The sequence below is a fragment of the Bombus impatiens genome, unplaced genomic scaffold (genome assembly GCF_000188095.3).
Source record: "Bombus impatiens unplaced genomic scaffold, BIMP_2.2 scf_0442, whole genome shotgun sequence".
Lineage (NCBI taxonomy): Eukaryota > Metazoa > Arthropoda > Insecta > Hymenoptera > Apidae > Bombus > Bombus impatiens.
In genome coordinates, this window is record NT_176861.1 from 401,991 (window position 1) to 429,281 (window position 27,291).

Consider the following 27,291-nt stretch of genomic DNA (forward strand, 5'->3'; position numbering starts at 1 on the left):
TTCCTCGATTGAAAATAAATCTCGCCGACCGGACAGCGTCTTCGATGTCGCACCACTTTCGCCCGCGGGTTTACATCGAATTCCTCTTTCTAACGCAATGACCTCGCTCCTCTGCTTCGGAACGTCCATTAGAACTTGTGAAATGTGTACTTATTTTTCCTTTTTTTTTTTACGTATCCTCTCTCGGGTTAGTCGTCGGCGGCAGGTTATTTTTAGAGTTAGTGAGGCGGGAATCGATGGAAATGGCGTTGGTGATGTTACAAAATATTTCGATATACTTTAATGTACTTGATAACACACGTTCAACGAATTTGAAAAATGAAATGATTTTATGTGCTTCGCTTGATACGAATTAATTATCTTGCTAAGTGTACTTAATTAATTAACACTTAATTAATTGTACAACTTAATTGTACATGGTAACATACGTTAAACGAATTTGAAAAATAAAACGATTCTATGTGCTTCGCATGATACGAATTAGTTAACGAACGATATCTGACCGACGATCAAAATGTTAATAACGATCTTCGAAAAATCACCGAGGATAAGGTAGAGTTAGTTAGTGTAAGTACTTTTCTATGATAAATATTCAAATGGCTTCGTGAGTCACTGTAAGGACATAATTTACAATTCCAAAAAGTAGTATGAAGAAGAAAAGGACAATTCAATTAGGACACGTTACGATATCTCTTGGTATGGTTCTTAACGACGTTCCCATACTTCGCAAATTAATTAGAACGTCATCGGAAATCGGTTCGCGGGCTCTTACTCGCGTATTAATTAATTTAGCGTTAATTTAACGTTTAGTTTAATCTGGTAATTTACGCGTGTCCGAGCGACACGAAATCTAATTTAATATTAACGACACTTTGCTAGGCGCGCATTTAATTGCCTCGGAAATGCGCGTCGCTGTTAACGTATAATCGAGGCGCCAGCCGAACCTTCGCCGATCCGCGTATTGTTCGATTTTACCTGTAATTACGCTTTCTGTAGCCTTAGACAGGGATCACTGAACGACGTTAACAACACGGAGTAGTCACTTTATTAACGCACTATTCTCGACAGAGTCGCGAAAGGGTTACATTTTTCCACTTCTTCGTTTACTTATTATTTGCTATACTGCGGATTCTTATGCATTCGTGGGAGAAGATATACGAATGCACAGAATACGTATAATATGCAGAAAATTTGTCAAAGTTCAGTGCCTCTTACGATATTTAATAGATAAAAGAGTTTTCTACCTAAGTTCTATTTTGTAAATCATATTTACAAAAAGACGAATTTGCCTAAATATTCGCAGGTTACATATTGAAATGGCACCTTGATTGTTTCAAATAATCACGAGTATCTTATTTGTATAAACGAATAACTTTATTCTCGTATGAGAGGATATTTTCTACTTTAAACTATGATAAAACTTCGATTATAACACAGACTAATGGAAAATCTTGGGATGATCCCTTGTAAGAAAGATTGGAAAACAGGAATACATGTTGAAAGAAACTGTTGCATTTCTATTCAATATCGTTGACATTTCCCGTTGCGATTCTCGATTGTGATTTTAGAGTTTAGAAGCTTCTTTGAGTTTTGCGTTTAATTTGTAGAAAATTTTATTAATTACAATTAAGTTAGAGAATTGTAGGAACGAACATTCTTGTAATCCTTACAAACAGTTTTAACAAATTTTCGTACCCTCATTCAACGTGAGTACAAAGTCACGATTGACTAATCTTCGTCGTGATAATTTAAGCTAATTAGAATATTTCGTATAAAACCAGGAGTTGTCTCGATAATAATTATATAAATGAGTGCATATACAATACGTTATTATTTTCAGAGACATTCAAAATAAGGCAACAAATTAAAACAACATAATTAGCGAACATACGGATAAATAATTTCTTGTAATTAACTGCACAATACGTTATGATATATAATTCCCATGTATATTCAAATGACAATCGGTAGGTTAATTGAAGCATCATGCTCCGGAATTCAGACAGCATGTTTCATACAACGTGTTATACATTCATACGTTCTAGCATAATAGATTAATAATATATTGATTTATTTTAATAGGACTATTGTTAATTATCAATATACAATAGAATCGTTACTCTCTCGTATCAATTTTCTTCTACGATCTTTCTTCTTTTCCTTTTTATATTTCTATTTAAACTTTCACCTGCATACGCCACTTTTTTGTCATACTCCGTTCTCGTAGATTCAAATTTCACGGCACGCGCTATTAAAGCTTTTTATTCCGCAAAAATCTCGCGGTGGCGCGTAACAACGTATTTTCCCTCGCCCACGCGTCTGGGAACAGTTTCACAGAAGCAGGCCCGACTCATCCGGTTTTTAATAAAAAAATCTTCATTCACATATCGCGTTTTCTCCATTTTATTGTTCACCGGAACTTGCCGTTGCATCGCATGCAATTAAACCGTCATCGTTGCTCGACGTCGTCTGAAAGTTTTTTGATTAAAAAAAAGTTTGAAATCGTGCTTTGTCCGTTGGCCCGGCCTTCCCATCGCCCCTTTCTCTATCCACACAGAGTTTCATTCACCTTTTAATAACATTCCCAAATATTTGTCCAATTTCAAGCTAAATCGTCGTTCGTAACGTTTCCCTTCCTTATTTTCTTTCTTTCCTAATTCTGTATTAGGTTGGCACATAAGTTTGCGTGGTTTTCATTTCGTATTAAATGCGAGCATTTGTATGTAGTATTTATACAATCCCTGGCCATGGAATTCAATTGCCGTGGAAAAATGTCATTTTTCAAACTATTATACTAATAAATAGTTGATAGTAATAAATAGCAAATATTTCTTGGCTATCCAAATTATTATTCGATACGTAAACACTCGCATAGCAATTAATTTATTACTATACAATATCATATACTTTCATTGAAGGAATTCTTCTAGTAAGAAACGCAGAAACTATAGAAACATTGGTGGCAATTTGTTAATAATGTTGAAAGATAGGTAATTGATTAACTCACCAAATAATCAGGAAAAGAGTGAAATTTCTACACTTCTGAAAATGACACAAACCTATAGATCAATGACACGTAACATCATATTAAGTTGATCAGTAAGTTCATTCACGCTCTTTTTAAAAGAACACGTTGCAAGTATTATTACTTTCATATAAAATCTATCTAACCAAGGAGTAACTTGCTTATTCCGTCGTTTCATAAATACGATATATACTTTTTGCCAACAAATTCAAGTACATGTCCCCTTGCTCTTTCCAAACAATTTGTATAACATTCGTCGAAATGCGCAAGAACTTATTACTCGATCCAAACTTTGTAGCTCACATTTTTTTCCCTTTTTTCTCTCCTTGACATACATTTGGAAATGTTAAAATTACAATATTACAAGTCTTCGTGAATTCCGTCGGCCAGTGAACAATATTGGTAAAACGAGGGAAAATTATTTATGATTTAGAACGGCGGTCCCAGAGTAACGGCACGTTTGCGTAGCACTGTACACGTGCACACATGCGGGCTGGCCTCGTATAAGCATACGATTGTAGATCACTGACCCCTCGAAAAAGCAGGTGGAGAGAGCTGAGAAATCGCATTATTGTCCGCATCCCGGTCTACTATGATACGCAAAAAACTCTCACATCGTTTCTGCCGGCATGCCCTGACGATTCTAATTGTGATAACTACTTATTAGACAGATAGAACGACGTAATAAGAATATTTGTTTCATTAACAGGTCTCGGGTTAATTTTCTGAAAATTGTATCTTTGGTTTTTGTTTTAATACATGGTTATTATTGATCATCTGTTTCTGCAGGATGGATGTTTCACTCTTGTAAATTTATGTACCTATATATTAGCTTGTCCGAAAAGTTTCTTTCGTTTTATGAGCAAATAATAGACGCACAACGTTTTTTGTTTTATATTATTTGGTCGTGAATTGCCTACGATCCATTTTGTTCTGTTGAGATAAACACCGCGATATTTCACAGATTTGGTTTCACGTTTGTATGAAGGTGCACTGTTCTAAAAAACACGTTTGCGAAAGAAAGACGCTTTTCGGACAACCTAATATATATACGAAATTTTTTTTTTATTTGTTAATATTTACAATCAATTCTCGCATTGAGAATTTTCAGTAATTTTTTCTGACGTGGCGCAGTGACATGGCTAATTATTTGTAATAAGTTAATACTTGTTATAGATAAATATAATTTATAAGTAGGTGTTATAAATAAGTAAATATTACTTAATATAAATATCTAATTAAATCTAGTGTTTAGGTCTAATGAGTGCCTGCAGATCTGGTCCGACTTATATACGAAATTGAAAGCAAAAATTTAATACTATTTTATCGTATACGTTTAAACGTCAATAACGACGATATGACACTTTCACGTCTACTAAATCGTTTTCAATCGCACGAAGAAGTATTTAATACGCTGTCCATATCGTTGTCAAATTAGTCGACCATTAACATAGAACCACTATCATAATTTCAATCACTGACGTCCGTACTTTGATGCATTTAATGCTGATTAGCTGTCTATTCGTTTTACATGGGAACGAAGCAATGTGCTCTAATACCGTGCGTATGTGTTTCCAATGTAAACTCACGCAACAAACCAGTTTTGATATCTTCGCCGCAATTCAATATTGATTCCCAGTCTTCTCAATTCATGAAAATTAATAAATATTTGTTTCTCATAACGCGGAAGTTATTAACTCGAATTTTGTGACTATTTAAATAATGAATATTTACATCATTTATCGCAGTGTAATCATCGCAATATGTCAGTGAAGTTGACGAGTAAATAAAGGGGACATTTTTAACCAAAAATTAAGTTTTATCGCATTTCATCGGCTCATGAGTTGTTTCAATTCTCGTGTTTTCCGTGTTCAGTTAATTTTTACATACATTTTATATTACTTCCTTTTTCCCTAACACATTCTGTACTTGTTAACCCGACAAAACAAGAAATTACGCGCCTCGTTATTACCGAACATTCGCGCAGCTATCCGTTATCAAGTATTTCCTGAAAATTCCATACGAAGGCGAAATACGGAGAGCTCGGTAGTTCTTTAACAGGAAAACGATAGGAACATAAAGGGGTTAACGGGATACCATTCGAATTAATGAACGCCGCCCATGAAATTACACCCATGTCGATAGAAAGGATTGTTTAATCGATGCGCTCACTTCTTTCCATAACACTGATAATCTTCGTATGTGTTCTCGTTGCACAGTACTCATTCGAGCCACACAACGAAAGAGAATGGAAAATGGAAAGAAAAATATGGAACGAACAATAAAATAGACAATACGCAGGTGCAATTGACGTTCGAATATACAATCGTTATTTTGTCAAGTCGTGCCGCATCAGTTCGCTGGACCGTCGTAATACGTATCACAGGGGCGAATCGACGAAATTTTGTTCTTCTTGGAACAAATAAGCCGGCGATGAAGCGTGGCCCGTCACGAATGAAAATTTGCATTTCATTTCGCACGTAAATATTTACCTGCTAGTCGGCCTACGAATCTCTGGTGCTCGAACAGCGACAAAACAGAAGCGGCAAGACACGACGCTGTAAATAATATTTCGGTTGAATCGGATTTTAAAAGCGTCCCTCTAACCAGTTTATGGGAGGCCCGATGATTACGAGCTGTCTGTCGTTCCGCGATCATGATTGACATCGATGAAAACGTTGAAATACGCGACCAGTACGTGGGAAATGTAAAAAAGAAAGAAAGAGAGGAGAAGAGAAGCGAACGAACGAATGGGAGCGAGGATTTTTGTCGCTGGAAAAGCCACGACCATACGACCACTTGATGTTCTCGTCAGTGGCGCGCACCTGTCTTTGATTCCTTTTACCTATATTTCAATATCACCTATTGGCTAAAGGGACACCCTTGTGTCAAGAACGCGAAAATCTATGGAAAAATACGTGCAGATACGACGCCAGTATCGAAATGCGACCGAACGCATCACCTAATTACTCCGATCCATGTGGATCGTGGTTCGCGGATCCGAAGCTCGCTAACGAGTATCTAGCAATCGTCAGGACGCTAATTAATCCCGTACGATTCGCGATGACTCTCACACTTATTTATTTATACGATCGTATTTTACTGCAACATGTTTGAAGAGCATTTGTTTGTGTGCATAAGTGTATCGATATTTTTTAAACAGGGAAAATTAGAGTTATTACATTTTATGAAGGAAGTTTGTATAAAATAATAATCGATAAAGATGTTGGAAAACTGACTGGGAAAGAGATATTTATGTATAATGTTTGTCAGCGCGATAATTAATCTTGCAGGATTCGCAATTATTCTTAGACTTATTAATTATTATGGTTGTATTTCTTTGAAACATGTTTGCGTAATTGATGAATATCGTAACTCTGTGAGCGTATCTGTAATTATATCATGAAGGAATCGTGTTTAATTAAATCACGAAGTCGCGCAATCTTGATAAAGATTGTTCAATTTTAAATTGATATTTTTGAAATTGGGGAGGATGGAATTACTGCAGTTTGTTAAAGATGTCGGTGTAATGGAAGTTTATATGAAATCGATGGAGATTTTTAAAAAATTGACTGGGAAAAAATATTTATGTACGAGCGTGCTCATGGTTCTTCGATATATCGAAAGAGATTTGTATTTTATTTGTTTTAAATCCAAATTCCTATAAATCGGTCCGGTTGCCAATTGTAACTGTTATAAAAATAAAAACAAACGTGTTTGCTTTGTACAAAACACGTAGTATAAAGCTTTGCAAGAGATCGAGAGGAATTTGAAAATGTTTCGTTACTCGCTTTTACCTGTTCTTTGTGTTGTTTTGTGAATCCTGTTGAAGCTTGAAACTGTTGGTATCGTATACACTTTTGAGATATTAAATTAATAAAAGATAGTAGAACATCAAGAAATATATTTTATAACATCCGTACCTGTGTCTATCGTCTCGGTATAATAGGCACAATAAAATATCTAGCTCCGATTTGTCATATAGTTAAGGGCAAAATACAACATTTTTTGACAAATTTTACATTCTTAAATAAATTGATGTTCTTCGACCAATTTAGAAATATACTTCTCGTGTGTGACGCGACTGGTAGTTTCAAAGAACCTTATGGTGAAAGGAGCTAAGTGCATCTTTCGATACAGCACTTCTACAATGGCGTAGTTTATCGTCGCCAAACCATCTAGAATATCATTTCTGTGAAACTTGAAAACTCACGGAAACACAAAAGATCGCGTTCTTTTTCGTTACATTACGAAATTACATACCTCGACTATGAATTAAATATCATTTCTTACACATTTTGTCTATTATCATCCATTTATCTTTACTTAAAATAATTACCTTACACTTGCAAGTAAATCTTGATGGCATTAATGCGCGTTAAGTATAGTATGTACGTACCACGTACAATACAATAGATTATACGCTATGAAACAGTAAAAGTGGTTATAGGTATAGATAACGAGGCCATACACGATATATTAGAAATCTTGCACTGAAAGCACTTCAATAGAACAATTAGTTATAGAAGAAAATTCCCTTGCTTTCTTTACAGACCGAAACAAATTGAAAGACTCGGTTTCTATGAGAAATACATCGCACGCGTAGTTTAAATAGAATTTTATGCGCGAATTAGACATAAGATTGGATAGTGAAAAGCATAACAAAAAGATCATCGATCTTGTCCGCTGAGTGTTATAGTTTTATATTTTCACATGCTGAAATAGGCTTTTCAAGTCATATTCTAGGATTTTTCCTATTTAGATACTCGTCGCTAATACATATTTATTATAGATAGAATGGATTCGGACGACATTGTGGAAATATCTAATAAAAATGTCAATATTACTAATTCCACCGTTAAGACGAACACACTCTGACTAAGCAAACAACCTGTGCAACCTTTCGATTTCTAACTCATCCAATGATAAATGTGCTTAAACAAGTATAAATACGTCACGACATTTTCTCGAACGTACAATTTCCAAGAATGCAACTCGAAATCTTTTCCATCGCGGCGCATCTTCTTTCGCGGAACAGGTTTCGGACGGTGAAAGTTGACCTCTGGAGAACTTTCTACGTACACCGCGGATGCAGTTTCGAGAGATCGTGACGCGAAGGGAGCCACGTCGTCGATCATCTTTCATTAAAATAGACAACACTCTCTCGATTTCCGCTCGCGATACCAAAGCTTCGTCGAAGAGAGTTTCGACAAAACGTTTCCATTTAAATCCCACGAAACTCGCTCGTCGTATCTTGTCGTTAGAAAAAGAGACTATCGTCACGCGAACAGCACATGCATTTCGAATGGTACCTGGGAACCATGGTACTTGAATGGATCACGCTAACTAAATACAACTTAATGGCTGTAGATCGAGTGGTATACCATGTTCTGGGCGATTTCAACGAGTCATCAACCTTTTGGGTACTCTTCTCTTCAGCCTTGAAGAACCGTTATTCTTGTCACATTTCGAATCCGACCTGTGTACTAAGTACTCTCATCTCATCCTTAAACGTCTACTCTACTCGTGAGGCTTTCTAATCTCAAACGGTATTTGCCTTATTATGTGATACATACGCGCCACAGTACGTGCAGTAAGTATATTTATATACCGGTATTAAAGGTTCGTAATTCTAATTAAATAATTCATTTAACGTTTAGATGAACATTCAAGCAAAAGTTCATTGGTATTTGATTTGCTGACGTAAAAGGAAATTTCAATAATTTTTGTACAAAAACAGGATTTTTCGACTTTCTAAATAACGACGTATATTTTTATCACCATGCTTTTAAACTGCACAATAATACGAATTCAGTGGCCTGATAACGTGTATTATATTAATTTTCTGATATCGCGATAATATAATTGATATAGATAGGCACCGCAATAACATCATGTACATTGTAATGTGTGTTTAAATTAGTTTCTAAATTACAGTTTCTAAATCCACAACTTCGTCCCCGATACATAAAATTAACGACTCGTAAACAAATAAATTTCCAACACCATGTAATTATAGTACTTGCATACATAACAGTAATTAGAGTGAACATTCAAGTTATATTCTACGTTCTACCGGAATTGGTACAAGTATTATGGCGATCAATTCGCGAGCCATTCTACAAAAATTACGAAATAATTAAATATTCAACATTCAGCGTATCTGCTATAAGAATTTTATCCTAAATGTTTAAAGGCATATATATAATAAGTGGATGATAAATAAAGCATGGCAGATGATACAGACTCTCACTTGAACTAATCGATTTAACATAGCATTCAAAGGATTTTTGATACAACGACTTACGTGCTGAAGATTACACGATGAACTATCAAAGCGTGCAGTCAAGCAGGAAATTATTTCGCAATGTTCGAAACGTTCAAAGGCCTTTCGTCGTACAAACTAGATCGATGGTGAAAAAGGACGAAAAAGCGTTGTATCATAACGGGATGAAATCGCTGAAAAGCAACGAGGAGAGTCGCTGTTGCTAATCGAAATCTAATGCTTTTAATTGACGAAACTCGTTCGAACGATATCACACGGTTAGTGCAATTAACATATAACGTATAAGGACCATTAAATTAGCGAAACAACAAACAGTATCGTCGACTAATGAAACACTATCTGATTTTACTTTGTTATGAATTTAACCAATTGATTTCTTTCCTTTTTTAAACAAGGTAATTTCATGCTATAATAAGATATTCCGTATTAATATGGATATTTTTAATCTTCTCTTTTTAATATCACGCATTTGAATTCACTTTTACCACAGGATGATATTTTACACGTTTGATATCTATAACGTATCAGTGATTATTATTTCGTTTGTATCGATATTGATCGATAATGATAATGTGTCAGGCTAAAATTAACCTACTTCGAGAAGAACTGTTTTTCGTGCCACTTCGATTTCCTTAAATCAGAAACTTCCAGAGTAAAGGTGGAACGACTTTCGTAATTTGGATTTATACCGATTCGAGGTCGAGGAAGAGTTCGATGAACTCATACGGACTATGGCTATATCCAAATTTTAAATCGAACGATAAAAAGTTGATTCCATCACTACGAAGTAGCAACTTACATTTAGTAATCTCATTAATATATTTATAAACTTCTCATATAAAATATTAATGTTATAATTCGAAATCGTTAATCGTAAGTCTTTAATTCTTTATTTGGAATTTTAAATGTTAAATTAAGAAATCTTTTATTCAACCGCAATAATCGCGGCGCAATCGAAAAAATCACAGAATTTAAATATGTATAACTGACACCAACACGTACGAAGGTATCGTACAATTCAAGTTCCAAGTTCATTTTGGGGGCAACGAATTCGCTCGAACGCGGTCGCTGTTTCAGCCATAGTGAACCGACTGAAAAGATATGATCTCGCGGGCAGATTCATTAATCACTCGAGCGGCCAAGTAAAAAATCGTGCACGTATCTCTGATGCTTGGTGGAATTATCACATCCGGTAAGCGTGGCTTATTTCCACGCGCGTTTTTCACGAGAAATATAGCAAGAAAAATCGTTGGCAGAGCAGAGATCTGTTCAAGTAGCTTTTGTTGTCTGCCTAGACGTGATCATGTTCACAACGGTACCGAGCACATTCACACAGGTTTCTGGGATGCATCGAAACGAACAGAACGACAAAAGATACTAAACGATGCTGTTTGTTATTCGCTGTGTTCTTCGTTCCACTTCCTTTTTTTTCATCTATCGGAATAATTTTTTCGGTTCATAAAAATTCGTTTCCAAAGTAAATGACACGTTGAGAAGAAAAAAATTGCAACAACTTTATTTCAAAACCAGCTACGAAAAAGAGGGATTCGAGGTCGACATGGCCGATTGTCGTTCGTGATATTACGAATTCCGCTATTTCTCGTGATTATTTTCGACTTTGTAATAACGCGGGACGCAACAAAAAGCTCATTACGCGATTCCACGGACCGAGAGTCGAGAAAGGAATTCGGGAAAAGATTTTAATTTCGCAGCCCGAATCGTTCGTTTATTCCGTCCGTGCAATATGGGAGTTCTGTTTTCAAACGTCCATCGCGTGATTAGTCCGTTCGTATGAAAAACAATGGGAACACAACGAATTTTAAGCGTGATTATCATTCGTTTCTTTATTGTTCCCAGGGCGAGGATGTTGATATTCATTTCATATATTGTCAAGGCGTAATAGAATTTTCAGCTTATTTTTAATGTCACCTGAAGCTTTATCATTCGATTAATTTGGATTCTAAATTACAATTTAGAAATTTTTCACATTTATAGGTAAAATTTTCCCTTTTTTAAAAGCGGTAAATTTTATCCTTAAAAGTTATCATGGATGCAATTTCCGCCCCATTTTGTTGTCATACTATTGTTTCGTAATAATACTACCGACATACATCCATTGGAAACTATGTATTTTCTATAGAAAATCGAATATCGGGTAACAATAGAATATTTAATTGCGCTTGCTTGATTTTATTGATATCTAGAATAAACATGATGGATTGAACGTGATTCTCTTTGACTATAGCTTTCAAGAGTTAAATATTGTATAATACACATACTTGTATAATTACTAAATTGCTAAAATTTAAACTAAAGGTATGTTTGAATACATTGATTACGATTCATAACAAATGATTCAGATTCGTCGAAATAAATTAATAACTATACCGTAGATAAAAACGTGTCAAAAATTCAAGATTAAAATTCAGGCAAAGGCATGAATATAAAAAGAAAAAAGACAGAGTTCCAGAGGCTACGATGTTACAAGTGACCTGATCCACAATAGGGAATGTCATAAAAAGTGGAGGAAGTTGGTCAGAGTATCGGTATAGAATGAACGAGCTGCGTTTAAAAATTGTTCTACCATTCACGCAGATCTTCCTTTGAATTTTCCAAAATTCCAACACATTATGCGCGCGAGCAGGTCGACCAACATTGTACAATTACATATTCCAGCAAGGTGATTCGATCGTTTGAGCCGATGCGGTGTCACTAGTCACAGTAATCGTGAGTAAATGCGAATTAATCTGGGCAGGAAATGAATCAACCTTCGATTGCGGTTGAGTTACAGAGAAACGCATGTTCTTGGCGCCGAAAGGTTCAGGATCTCTTGACCGAGTCGGAAGTAGCCGATTGTTTGGGGTAGGAATGCCAAACGGTACTCCGAACTTTCTGTAGGAATTTCAAACGTGTTCGGTACACGTCCAATTCCCTCTGACATCCGGTACACGGAGTTCAGCCATCGACGTTATCGATAACGGATGAGAAGCTTGGCCCACACCGCAAACTCCATTACTATGGTTAGCCTCCCTAAAATTAACTGGCGAAATTAGCGATCCAAATAGATCCGCATTCCCGCGGGGCACCGCACAAATTTCAAAGCTCGCGCGCTCTCTCAAGAATTACAATGGATCGATATGATCCTTTGGTCATTTCCAAATGAGAGCTGTTCTGCCTCGATCTGGCATTCTAATTTTCACCTATTCGTTAGCGAGATTGCCAAAGACAATGTATTGTTCCGAACTTTGAGCCTCGCAAAAGTAATAGCTCTCTTTCGATACTGATTAAATATAATAAATTTGACTATTATCGAATAAAAGAAAGTTATTGAATAAAAGAAAGGAAAATTGAAAACGAAAGAATGGAAAATAAAGGAAATATTTGTCATAGCTAAAACGCGGATGTTTATGCGTTTACGAAAAATGGATAGACGCAAAAATACACAGCATGCTCAGAATATGCCAAAATACATGAAATCTTCGAAATGTAGTACTCATAACAATATTTAATAGATGAAACATTTATATAGGTTGTACATTATTTAGGTAACATTTATTTAGGTTGTTGAATTGGTCATTTGTTTATCATTTGGATAATATCATTCTTAATTATCATATATCGTTATTTTCTTTATCTCAATTGTGTTTATAAAAGTTTGAGTTTGTATAAACATCCGCACTCTACCTACCACAATATATATCTATATCAAGGATTTTCTAGTATTTAAGAATTTCGATTATGATTCATACAACTCCTAAGCATCAATCATATTTCGCTTGCGTTTCATTGACATCCTATTTTTCAAGTTCAAGTTTATTTAATACGATTTCCCTAAGATCGAGTAGTATGCGGTTATTCGTATCTCGCGTTATCCTTCCACAGATGATTCCAATCTCAAAAACATACCTGTACTATCCAATTAATTTCCATAAATATTCGATCGCTTAGCCCGTTGAATGGAAGTGGCAAGCAATTCGAAATATGACTTTCAGAACTGTGTTAATTCCAAATATAATATTAATATTGCACAGACGTATTATTTTCAACATGGTACCGTGAATATTAAAATTGTTATTATTGACGACAAAAATATCGTCATCTCGTATTGGAAATTATTTCAATGAGAATTGTGCTTGGCCTGTATTTAGCAGGTCAATCTTTCTAGGGTCATATCGAAACTGTGAAAGAAACATTTATAATCCTGGTAACTTGTGATTCGGTTTACTAATACCGCTAGTTTCTAAATCATTACACAGGAAAGCGTCTATCAGCCATAAACTTCTCCGAGAAGCATCATTTGCAAATTCAGTCTGGAATTGTTTTGCCCCGAAGGGCCCGAAACATTCTCACCAAGGAGCAAATCTCGACTATAACCGCGTTGCAATCGTGACGAATCAGTTCCTCGAGTCGTTTCTCGCGATAACGTACCTTGTGTTGGAAATTCTAGTAATCGAGTGGTCCTCCATATTGCCCACAGCGTTGCGTTTAACGAGCAGCTTCTTCAATATTCATAGAATTCGTCGTTGAAATTGTTGCGTATAGGCAAACAAGAAACTGATCGATCAAGCAGTGCACGATAAAACTGGTAAATTTGCGACGAGATGTATCGAGCAGGCGAAAGTATATCAACGGTACGCGTATCGTTGACACCTTTGAATATCGCGTAGCACGACCGAGCCTGGTACTGTCTGCCGCAGACGCTTAACAGTTGTCAACATTAGACGATAACAAAGTCCACAAGCCTGTTGCTAACGACGTTGCAAAAGTGCGAGAAACGCGTTTGCCGCAACAGAGAAAGCGATATTTTGATAACATTTGCCGCAATTGGTGACTAAGATACAGAAGAACTGTTTCTTCTATGAATTAAATTTGTCGCGAATACGAGTAGTACGTAGCTCTTTCGTGTTGATCTTATGAATTGTCATACTGTCTTTAGAAGTATTTCTTAAACGTAGTATCTTCGGTATAGTAGTTCGTGATAATCAGATACGAAGAAATCTATAGAGCACGTCTTATTGTAATTAGAAAGTCAAACTGTGTATTTGATTCCTTCGTCGGTAGAAGCAAAATTTCTTTTCTTTCGAAAGTGAAATTTCAATTACGGAGAATTATATTGACCTTGCTACGCTCGATTGTGCTTTTAAAGTTGTTAATTCTCTAAAAAACAGATATATTTCTTTTCGATAAAACTGATCTCAAATTTTACTGTATCGTATCTTCTTTATAAAACCACGCAACGAGAAAATCGTCAAAAGACGTGTTTCTATTTCTGACAATTGCCAATTTTTTCCACATTCTGAAAACAATCGAATCTTGGAAAGGTTGAAATTATCCAAATGCAAACATAAGTTTGCTGAGTTTGTATTTGTTTAAAACCGATTCTATCTTGAGCGTTTCGCGTCTCACGCTATCAAGAAACGTATTATCAGGAAAATACCGATTGCCAGAAAGGGAAGGTAACTCGGAATGTAACTCAGGGGTGTAGTCTATCTCGCGCATGTTTATCTAGCTAATTGTTAATATATGTAATGCGTAACGCGATAGAACCTTTGGATGAACAATCGAGCACACCGCAGGCCGCGGTATTTCCCTTAACCCCGAACTCATCCGCGGACAAGAGTACCAGTTTAGTTATCTCCGGCATTCAAAGTGGTTGAAGCTCGCGTTACGTACGCTCCTGCTTTCGAGCTTTCCTGTCGAAACTACGCGCGTTTAACCAACTACCAGTGCCCACTGGAAACGAGCCGCTATTAAGCTCGAGCCATTTGCCGCTTAAGCGTTCGTGAGATCAGGCTTCCGCGGCCATTCTCCTATGTATAGCCGTTTCATTTTCAAATACAGGTAATATCGATCACTATGATATCGGAAAATCGACTATTAAATGGCGAACACCGTGGATTGTCGCGGCGTCATCTTTCCAGCGTTTCTTTTCTCTCAGATGAATCTGAGAGTTTATATCTTTTACTTTCGTAGAAACTCTTTGCCAAAGCTCTTGTGAAAGAAACAAAATACATAACTTCGCGTCTCCTTTTGTAAATTAAATGGAGCGTTGTCGGATGAAGTCATTTGGTTCCATGGATTTTGCAAATGATTCCACAAGTCAGATTCAGATTTTAGTTGTAGGATTTACCGTCGAATTCATTTCGAGTTTTCTGCAGATGTGCTAATATCTTTCTTTATCGGACCTAAAGTGTACAATATCTTCTCATTTTTTCATTATTATATCAAAGATCAACAGTGAGATAACAAGTTTGATTATCCCGTGCAATGTTCAAGGCCTTTGAGATTGAATTTGAAGCTTAGTTTAGTAGTTTAATTCTGTTTTACTCTTAGATTCAGACAGGTATCAACCTCACAAATAGCACTTTGAGCAAACGGAATGAAAGAAAGTGCGAGATAAAATAGGAAGACACGGCGTCACAGAAAATAGACAAACGTGATTCACAAGCATAAGACATGTAGTAATATATAACAGCGGTACTAGCAGGCATGGCATAGATATGAGCGAGCTAATCTGACAGAATACAGACAAGAATAACTGCCACGCGCTACGAATCGAACCAAACCGATCAAACAAGCTACGCAATATCGAATTCACTGCACTCGATAGAGGCGCAACCCGAATAATTGCGAAGATACATTCATCAAATTATGTAAAAACGTGACTGGATCTATGAGAAATAGAGAATCTATCAACATTATTATTACGAGAAAGTTCTTTATGCGATTCTTTAAATTTATAATTTGCAGATGACAAGGACGTACTCCGCTCTGTTTTATGAGCAATTTTTCTTATTCATAAATTTAATCAACGAAGGAAGATATTGCTATGTTCAAAGACATAATTCCTGCGTGCTTCCAGTTGTATCACTTTCAAAGCACGAGCATACCTACATAAGAAAATTTCTCTAAATTTCAATTTCATCGGCGTTTTTCGACCCATATTCGGTGTTCTTTCGTTCGATTTGGCTTACAATTACTAATTCGTATACATAATATTATTTTGCTTTTAAGCAACATACCATGTTAATCGTCAATTACCTCGATCCATATAATTATAACATATAAATTGAAATTTAGATTATTTATCGAGATACTTTAGAAATTTATCGAAGCAGTTAAGGTAATTCCTATCACGACAAAGACGAAGCGTTTTAATATTTGATATCAAAATTTAGACACTTGTCGTTTAAAATACATATTTTTGCTCACGCTGACACGATAAGTAATAGTAAAATCGCATTGTTTTTTTCTACGTTTGAAGTATATCGTGTGTTAGAATTTTAATCAATTTGTCAAGTTTCACCTATGTTAATGCTCGATATTCGTAATAAACAGAACAAATCGGTCTATTTGTGTTCGCTTTAATATATCGATAGCGGCGGGACAACGGCGGGACAACACTGGTACCGCACTAAATCGAACGGTATGCAGCAGGTAGGTACGTATAGAAACGGCGACGTGACGCGAATACGAAAATTCCTTTGGCCCGAGAATTCGCTCCAGCGATACGGCCTTAACTGTCTGCGGAGATTCAAGGAGAGAGGAGCAATGGCCTGCGAACCGTTATTATTTGCCTAATGCCGCCTCCCGCCTCTCTAACGACAAGAAAATAAATGATAACAGCGCTCTTTCAGAATCTGTTTGCCATGTAATTTGCAAAGCGGATTCCTTATGCGCGGAAAGAATACGAGGAAACGGAATCTGTTGATCCAATTGCGACAAGATTCGCAAAACACCATGTATTTCGACGTTTTTAAACTGCGAACAAAATTACAAATTATACATCGTATCGTGTAATTCGATGATTTTTAATGTGTGTTAATCTTTTATGGGAAAACATAGTATAACTATAAAATATTTGCACTTTGAAGATTTTTGACGAAATCAAGAATTTTGCTGCAAGAATAAAATAAATATTTGTAAATTTATCTGTACGATGGTTCTCTACGCCCTTCCATTTCTTATCTCATGCGAGCAATGTAAGAAACAGTTTGATGTTATCAGTATCATGCCGGTGGAGCATGAAGAGTTAAAAAAGCAAAATAATATCAAAAATATTAAATCATTCCATGCAATTAATTTTCTATATATTCCAGATAAACTATAATATATTTCGCCTCTTCCTTTCCTCCGCCCTCACGGTTTCGTGTTTCATGTACGGTTTCGTGTTTACTTTGCATTTTAAATTCAGTGCACGCACGAAAACATCGGAAATTTATTCTCGTCCTTTACGTAACAAAATCTACCATACACCGTAGCTAGACTCATTTGATTTACTTCGTCCTACGGCTAAGACCACAATTCTAAGTTTAATGCGAAATAAATAATTTGAGTTTGCGCACCATAGAAATTTCCCTGGAACAATACGGAGTGTCTGTCGCGGGTAGGCAATTAATTTGCCGCGCTTCCGCGTCATAACGGGCATAGAAATTTTCAAGTTAAGCGGGTTGCGTTCGCGCCGGATTAAATGAACCGGTTCCATGTTTGTTTCTCGATCGTTCGTTCAATTCGCACCGGCACCGTTGCGTCGCTGTATAATCCACGAGCTGAGTTATGTAGATCCAGGGCTTATCGCTCCAGGATTTCCATTCTGTCTCATTATTAATTTCCATGCGTTAAGCAGCCGCGACTGGGATTAGTTGGTAGCGTCGTTACACGAGCCAACGGAACTACCGCATTTCTATGGGGCTCCATTGATTTCGCGATGTAATTATTCTTGGAGGAAATACAGTGCCGACTAACAAATGGTTTGCACCAACTTTTCGTGCATTCGTCATTGTAATATGCCTTGCTTTTATACTTTTGTCTCGGTCTCTCATTGATAATTTATTTCACACCGATGATTCCGTTTTGCAAAGATTCGAATAAAACGCGTTATTGGCAAGCTAATAAAATTTCTACGTACAATTAAATGTCTGAAAATAGTTCTAACTGAAGTTGAAATGGGAAATTAAAGTTGTACGGGTACGAGTAATTAAAATACGAAATATCAATCAACCGTCAAAAGAGAAACAAATTGTTTCCTTGAAAATAAAGCCAAAAAAGTATCTCCCTGAGCGACATGTATATTAAAACCACGTAAAACTGAAAGTAATCATCAACTCGACGATGAACTACAAACATAAATATCAAAATTAATTTTCCTTTTAACTCTCATTCAACAATTCTATCCGGCATGAATATAAATTAGCATAACAGAGTCTCCATTTCACCTGGAGGTCACTTCCATATTTAACCGCTCCGCAATGAAAGTCTGTACTCTACTTTCGCCGCGGTTTTCCTCGTATTTACCTCTTTGACAAACAATGACATGTGTACATAGACACACACACACACGATACTGAATAAAGGACAATAAAAGAGATACATCGATAAGATGAACTCTGGTGTTACTGTTTCTTCGGAACAATTGTCTAGCCCGAAGTATTACATCCTATTTCTTGCCTCCGCTCAGAATGGCGCGAATATTTTTGCGACAAACCGTAACTGTGGAAATGAGCTTATTACCAGGAAATACTGTATTCTCTGGAAATAAAAGGTCCTGTCCAACACGGCAGACACCGGTTCTCACGATGCTTTCGTTCGTAAGTTCGTTAACAGTGAACGTCGTCAGACAACAAAACGTCGTACACGTCGCGGATAAAACGAGCAAGTTACACAGAAAGGTTAGAAGGAACGGAGAATTTTGTCGAACGAACCCACGTTGAAATTAAGTCAGCGTACACGCGGCCAGGATCGAAAAACTTTCTCGTTTCTCGTTCCCTTTTCGGTGTTCGGTTTAACGCGATCGAACGCGATACTCTCCTCCCCGAGGATCGACGATAGAGCACTCTGTGATCCTCTCCTTGTTCAACAGACTTGGAAACTTTCAAAAGGCCTGGATCCCCCACAAATCACATAATTTGTATGCATGAAGTCGGAATGTAGACGCGTTGCGATGGCACGGCCAAAGTCACGGCTCGCCGAGATTCCTGCGAGCCAGACGCAAATTCACTTCTGGCCGAACGTCGTGACCCGTTCGTGTAACGAACAACCACGCAGACAGTTCAACGTTTCGCGTTTTCTCCCTCGACGTTATACGAGTTCAAGCTTGTGGACGATTCGACGAAACATCTCTCTCGCGGACCCGGCTCTCGTGTTTCTTCTTGTCAAAAGCCTGCGAAAGAGGTCATGCTCGTTGACGAACAGAGAAGAAATTCTGACGAATTTGCTTGGCATCGTCCAGTGTTCGTAACGTCCAAATATTTCAAGTTCTCCATATTTTATGAAATTCGATCTTTTGTTGCTTGTAACGAAAGATAGGTCATTCCAATGCTATTGATATCGTCCGCAATGGGACCGTGATAACTATATCCCTCCTTTAAGGTGCCGAGTCTATTAGAAACTTATTTTACGACTACTCTTCGCTCCGCTACATTCAATCATAAAACAGGGATAATAGAAATGTTATTTTATGAGTTAATAGAGCCATATTTTTCCCGGAACGGATCTATCGGCGAATCGCCAATTAAAAATTTCCTGTGAAATAAATGTTCTGCGCATTTGTACGCGAAAATGCACACGCGCGTATCAGTAACATAATGATAAACATCAACAAATGTGTTTATGCAATTTCATACTTTTACAAATATAAGCGAAGAAATAAAAGAAACGTAGAGATGTGTTCCACCCCCTAAATATAGTATTGTGTTACACCATTAGGTCGTCCGAAAAGTTTCTTTTGTTTCATAAAGAAATAATATATGCACAACATTTTCCGTTTTACATTATTATATCGAATTACGTATGATCTATTTTGTTCTATCAAGATAAAGATTAAGAACAACGTTAGACAGATAAGGTTTCATGTTTGTATAAAGATGCGTTGTTGTAAAAGACGTGTCTGTAAAAGAAAGACACGTTTTGGACAACTTAATATATGTATTCTATGCATTTTTGTATCTCTAAATTTTTACCCAAATGTATAAACATCCGTAGTCTAGCGGCAGATGGTGAAAATTGAAAGAATCATGTAAATGAAATTTAGCTTGGTGGCGACATCTTCAATAATTCAGCGAGATAAAAATTTTAATCTAACCCTCTCACAACGCTCCCATTTCTTACTTTCAAATTACTCGCGCAATAAAGGGGTTTCATTTATCCCATTTCAACAAACACTCGAAGATCATTTCTTTTCGCGGTCGCGAGCTACGTAAACGCGCGAATTATAATTCTGCGCGACTCTTCAAGCGATGTTCTCCCGTTCTACATTCGTTTCAGTCGTAGTCCGTTTAATTGCATTTATTTAAGAATAAATGAAATTCATCTAGAGCAGCGCGTTTCGTCGGATCGAGGTAGGAAAACAACTCTGAACTCGAGTTTTCCATTTCGAGGTAGCAGCGTCATTGCGCTTCGATGAATCCCACCGATGAATTAGTCCTTGGACGGAAAGAAGCATGTGCAATGTGCAAAGTTACGAACGTTGTAATTGGAACGAGTTTATTCGTGATAATGTAGAAACTTTACGAACTGTCGCGGTACTGTAATATGTACGTTGTACGCTACCTTTCAAAAGTGTAGTGCATAGCTACAAAGTTATAAATACGAGGATTTGAGGCGATTTTATTTTTCCTTGATACAATTTTTACAGAATGTTACTACACGACAAAATCTGTTTCTAAATGTCGATATGCGATAAAAATGTGATATTCGTAAGTGCTAAACATTATGGAAGTAGTTTGTTTGAATGTCAAGTTACGGTTGAGATGGAAAAACTTTCTTCAATTTAACAGAGAGATTACTCGGATCGACTCTATTATATTTAAAATTCAGTACCATTTAGTAGCTACTTCGCCGAGTCGTGTATTTAGTTTTAACATATTACCGATAATGTTTTAAATAAATAATCTAAATCTCGTATATTTTTGTTGATTTAATGGAGATAGTATACAACTACTGCTTTTTATCATTAGTTTTCTGTTTTTTCTTCAGTATTAACAATTTATTAACGACATTAAATTTAACGTATGGACGTATACAGGGTGGTTGGTAACTGGTGGTACAAGCCGAAAGGGGGTGATTTTACGCGAAAAAAGAAGTCGAAAATATGGAATAAAAAAATTCTTTTTTTTTAATTTTTCCATCGAGACAACGATCTACAGTGAGATCCGTTATAACGTACCGCACGCGTACCGAGCGAAGATTCAAAGTCGATTTTCTCGAAATCAAAGTGTCAAACGAAAAATTTTTATTCTATATTTTCGACTTCTTTTTTTCGCGTAGAATCACCTCCTTTCCGCTTGTACCGCCAGTTACCAACCACCCTGTATAATATTAATAGAAATCGACCAAGATGTCCATGTAAGTACTTATGAGAGCTACTGTACGTCAAAGAAAAAGGACAACAAGGATTGATCGTACGAGAAGCGTTCGTGACGAACGTTTTAATTTAACACGCGATTCGGCAAAATCCGCGCGATTCGAATGTGCAATTTGAAACGATCGGTACATGTGGTTGGGTAAATAAAAAATAGTATTTCCGGGGATTAGAATCCGTAGAATATCTAGATAGGCAAGTGCTTGCTTTCATGGTGGTGGTGAGCCAATATTTGAAACTGGAATTTTTATTCCATCCTTGATCATCGTTCCTCGTATTTATTCAGAATAGTCGGAAATTTGAACAGTATTGGTTAGTGGTATACGTAGTTTTTCATATTATGTATTTCCAACATAATAAAATTCCATCTGATTTTGTATGGCTTTGTAATTACAAGTTACTCGTAAATTACCTGTATGAAAGAATTGTTCAGAGAAGAACCGAGTGATTTCGAGAGTAACATAATCCGATGTAATTATATTTTGTTTTTAGATATTAAAAGTTAGATATTTCCCGTAATAATATACGAAACGATAATATATTCAGCAGATATCTTAGTCTCGATATTTCAATGGCCAGTGTTGTGAAGTTTCTTGTCGATAAATTGTATTTCGCTTTGCGAATAATAAATTCCGAGTTACACAGTGGAATTGTGTTCGTTAATATTTCTGTCGATAGGAAAAAATAAATTATCTCTGATTGGGACGAAATTATCACGAAAGAGGATTTTAAGTTTATTTATATAATGAGTTTATTTTACATGACGTAAAACTTGACAATCATCGGCCAACACTCTGTAGGTATAAATTTATATTTGATAATTTGATGGAACGCAAATTCAACACGATGGAGCGGATGTACCTATGGAATAATTTGGAATAATTTGTCAGGTTTACTTTCCAACAAAATAGAGACGATCAAATATTTTACATCACATGCAGCTAAATATATTACGATGAATGCTTTGAAGATATTTGTCATAAATATATAATATTGTTTCTCCCAAATATATGATAATGAATGTCTACATATTTTTTGATAATAACAAATATTTTGTTTTTATCGTTAGCGCAACATATACAAATTCGTCATCGACTTACGTATAGTAAATCAAAATATGTATCTTCCTAATATTTTCTTGTTATTTCAAGGTTATGTAACATAAAGAAATTAATTTTAAAAGCATAAAGAATATCTTTCCTACATAACAATTAATCTGCATAAAATACGACATCTCTAAACAGAACGATCTTTGACCAACAATTTTTAATTATCTTAATAACTTATATCGACAATACGATTATAGCTTTAAGTTTCTCTATGTATTAACTTTCCATGTAAAATTTCCAACACGACCCTGTATATTACATGTCAACACAACTCTCAAAAAATACACTCGACACGAGTGTTAAACAGCATCAATTGAAAACTCGTGGAAATCTCGAAAGGATCGTATCATCGAGCCGTGAAATTCTAAAAACCAAGTCGAGTGTTCACCGAGTGATACTCGTGCGCCTAATTTTCGCGTATAATTCGCAAACCTCGTTAATCGGTAGGATGGATTTCTTGCTGGTGAGCGACGGGATGCAGCGAGGCATTCGCGAGTTGCGAGATACGCGTGTAACTTTGAACATTGCTGGCAGCGTTGATGCACGCGGTTCCGTGCAAGAAGAGACGTATTGCGATGTTGCAGTCCGCTTGGCTGCGGCTGTGACACGGCTGGCAAACGAAGAAAGTAGGACGGTGAGCAGTGTGAAAGAGAAAGGGTTGGAAATGGACACGTAGTTACCGAACGTGCAGAAGAACACGAAGAAGAAAACTTACAGAAAGAGCTATACACGCATCATAACGATATCTGTTGCGTGGAAACGAGCGGAAGAGCAACGAAAGATGCGAGAAAGAAGAAAAAACAACGACGATGTAATGCCAAAGAGCAAAGATATCGCACGTCGTCAAAGTGAAAGAAGCCCTAGAAAAAAAAGGATTACGTTCGAGGAAAGGAGCAAAGGGTTTGAACGAGGCTTGGAAGACGCTGCGTGAGACTGTCGGTAAATGGGTAAGTAGGACGGGGTACGAAAAGGGTTGAAAAACCCTTTGGACAGGTAAAGGGAAATTAATTACGACAGCGACCGGCAACCTGGCAGAATTGTTAGCGGAGACGAACGTCAACGTAGTTTGTTTTTCTTTGATGTAAAAGTTGCGCCACTAACGTTGGAACTTCCGTTTAAAACAAAGAGCGAAGTCCGAGAACGATAATATTTCAGGTTGTTCTTTGTACAATGAAACGAAACAGCGTTCATTATTTTTTTTTTTTTTTTAATACCACCGTATCCTGTCACAATTCGTTTATCTCTTCGTTAATGTTTTTAGGGAGCTTTAGTCTCGCGCGTTTAAGGAACTTTGCGCTGTTTTCCTCTACAGTTTCAATACACCAACAGTAATTGTGTATCTTTCTATGTTTTGGTATATCAGGCGCGGTTCTGTCGACGTGGTTGATCTTTGTTTTTTTAGATGTTTGTAAGAATTCTTATCGTCTTGCAGAAACAGTAAAAATATGCTGTAAAAATTGCATTTATATTATTTTATCTCAAGAGGTTGTACTGGACAGGTTTCTCTCGAGGGGGAATAATAATTGAAAGAAAAAGATATCTTAATTGCTAGCTTTCCTTCTCATTGATCTATGTTATCGCACAATTTTCTTATTCAAATTTTGCCATCCGATAACGCGGAGAATGGCGTTTCTGGGCCACAATATTTCATCGTTTAAAATCGATCGATCGACATAATCCTCTAGTGCCATATAATATGATACTGCTTTGAATAATATCAGTATTATGTAGTACATAATGCCATAATCATGCTACATCATGCGAAACGAGGAGTTCAAATGCCAATAAAAATCCGTTACTGATCGATTTTGAGGTTTTACTATAACCTGCAACATATTATTGTCCCCCCTATCGCGGTTCAATGGTGCGCGGTACAATACACTGCAATTTGTGCTTCGGTATAACTCCTGTCTCCATAATCTTAGAATATTTTGTTAAATTACTCAATCGCTCGGTAATAAACAACAACGAGAGAATAATAAATAATAACAAACAATAACGCGATCGGTCGATATAATCTCATTTAGCAAGCGTGTATCGCACAAGAAATTCTAACCAACGCGTCACTGTACTAACGATGCTCTGCGCTTCTTGTACAGGACCAAGAAACTGCCTGCAAGGCTAAATTACAAAGTGACCCGAATTGAGACGCCATACGAAGATGCCACGAGACGCGACTCGGTTCATCACGAGAGATTCGAAAGATGTTTGTTAGCGCAAAGAAGGAAGAAAGAGGCGCGAATGGTTGTTCGAAAGAAGGACACGCGGGTTAGATTCGAAGAAAGAGAGAGCCGGGATGCTAGGTATAGCGACGTAGCCACGGCATGCGTGTAATAGGAAAGGAAGGTCGACATTGCCGAACCGTACCGTGGAACGGAGCCGTGACGAGGAAGAAACAAGGAAAAGACAAGAAGGGACTTTGCGCGGGCGAGTGAGAAAGGAAATGCGCGAGAGGAAGTGTTTGGCTGGAGGGAGAGAAAACGAGACGGAAGGGAAAAAGGAGACGCGAGAGAGGATTGGCACGCGAGAGCGTAGGACGGAAAAGGAGAGCGAAAAAGAGAGTAAATGGGAGCGAGAGAGAGGGAAAGGAAGGAGGAAAAGAGGCCGAGGCAGAGACCTACATATTTCGTGGGGCCAATGAGACGGCGCAATGTGGCGGCACGGTGCTCTCGTCCTTTTCCAACGCGTTCGCCTGATCTCGGAACGAAGTACAGCGCAGCCAGCGGCCAGAGGGAGTGGGAAACGAAGGTAGCTCGGTGGAGTAGAGCGCTACACCGACTCAGTTGCTTACGAGCATTTGCCAACGAATGAACCGAGTCATGGCTGTCCGTTTAGAAAATAATAACGCGGGTGTCGTGCTCGCGACGTGCCGTACGGTGCTTCTCGTGTTCGTCGCCGTTCTTGTTCTTGCAAATGCCGATCAGAACCAGTCGGGACTGAAGGTCGAAAAGCTGTATGTACCGGAAGTATGCGACGCGAAATCGAAGATCGGTGACCAGTTGACGATGCATTACACCGGCACATTGGTGGATGGTACCAAGTTCGACTCAAGGTCAGTGACACTTTACCAATACGATATACGTATAATAGAGAAACAGATAGATTTTACGTTAGATTCCACGTGTAATAGAATGTGATTTCTTTGTTCCGATTTATTTGATCGTCTCTCGTTGAGAGGTTAGTTCGTCGGTCGGTGGCACACGTGTCACGGAACGCAATGTATTACGCTGATTACGTGGCCGACGTATTTGTACTGCCATATGGTTTTTTTTTTCGTCAAGCGGTCAAAAGGTTCTTTCATTCGGTAAATAAACATCTGTTTTAACGGCTGGGCATCTGGTCTCGCCAGTGGCTTCTGGCATGCCAGATTCAAATGTAAGCGTCTGTATCTGCATGTAGGTTAGTTAGGATGATGTCAACGATGAAAGATTAGGGACAATTGTTGTATAAGATTTGTAAGATTTTCTCATGTCGTAATCTTCTCTGCTAGATTAGTTCGTTATAGTCTATATGAAATGATATCTTTGTGAAATGAAGTAAGTCACATCAATGTGAGTTTAGAAAGCTAACTATATCTGTACGTAATATCTTGTAAAAAATTATAATATAGAGAAATGTAGAAAGAAACGTATATTTCTGGAATTACGTTGTTTGATATAGGCTAAGGAAACTTTGCTTCAACGTAATAAGCTTTGTATATAATTCTCTGTTTCTTCTGGAACATTATGTCGCGCAAAAAAGATTCGCGCTGTTGTCATAGTTTTTCTTTGCAGCGATGCTAAACTTGACCAACTATCTTGAATTAATCATGTCTCCGTGAAGATTTTCCCTTTCGTCATGACATTACGTAAGATATTCCAATGATCGCTATACAGCAGTTTGATATCAGAGTGCTTTTGATTTGCAACTAGCTTTTAAATTCTATCGACAAATTGAAATAACGAAATGCAAATTAAAGTATCATATGTAGAAATATTTTCATTTTATTTCCAATCTTTTAACAACTATCTCACCGTATAGAAATAAATACTAATCGTCTATTAGTATCAAAAAGAATTACTATCCTATATCAATACTAAACTAAATACACAAAGCACTTAGGTAAATATCAATAATCAACAAGCAGTTTTAGGGATCCTACGATGTCTTATTAAATATATTGTCAGACTAATCTGATCTGACGAGAATCTTCCATTAAGTTTCCTCGTATTAACGCGAATTTGCATCGCAAACCCTACGCGAAAATAATTAACTAGACTGTATCCTCGAGTAGATATTACATAGAATCGATGTCACGTAGTACAAGCGCCCTGAATAGCTTAAAGTTAGAACACTCCTAAAGTCGTACGCATTCCAGACGACGTGCTTGGAATTTACCTTGTTGCAGCAAAAAGTGTTTCGAATCGATTCACAGCCTTCTTAAACTTCGATTATATTCGCATACATATTTCGATCGCTCGTTATCGCTATACATATTTATATCGATTTTGCATTTACATCAAGGGATTAGGGA

At 37.0% G+C, this 27,291-nt stretch overlaps 1 protein-coding gene across 2 annotated transcripts in view; it reads left to right on the plus strand.

The window, feature by feature from the left end:
- The first annotated feature begins 25,519 nt into the window (after positions 1–25,519).
- The window catches only part of LOC100742519 (FK506-binding protein 2), a 117,376-nt gene continuing 115,604 nt past the window's right edge, over positions 25,520–27,291 (plus strand). The window contains exon 1 of one of the 2 annotated variants that reach the window (XM_012387051.3): positions 25,520–25,830. In XM_012387051.3, coding sequence (XP_012242474.1) covers positions 25,586–25,830 — 245 coding nt within the window. In that variant the 5' untranslated portion in view covers positions 25,520–25,585. The remainder of the gene's footprint in view (positions 25,831–27,291) is intronic. The other variant, XM_003490452.4, reaches the window with a different exon arrangement.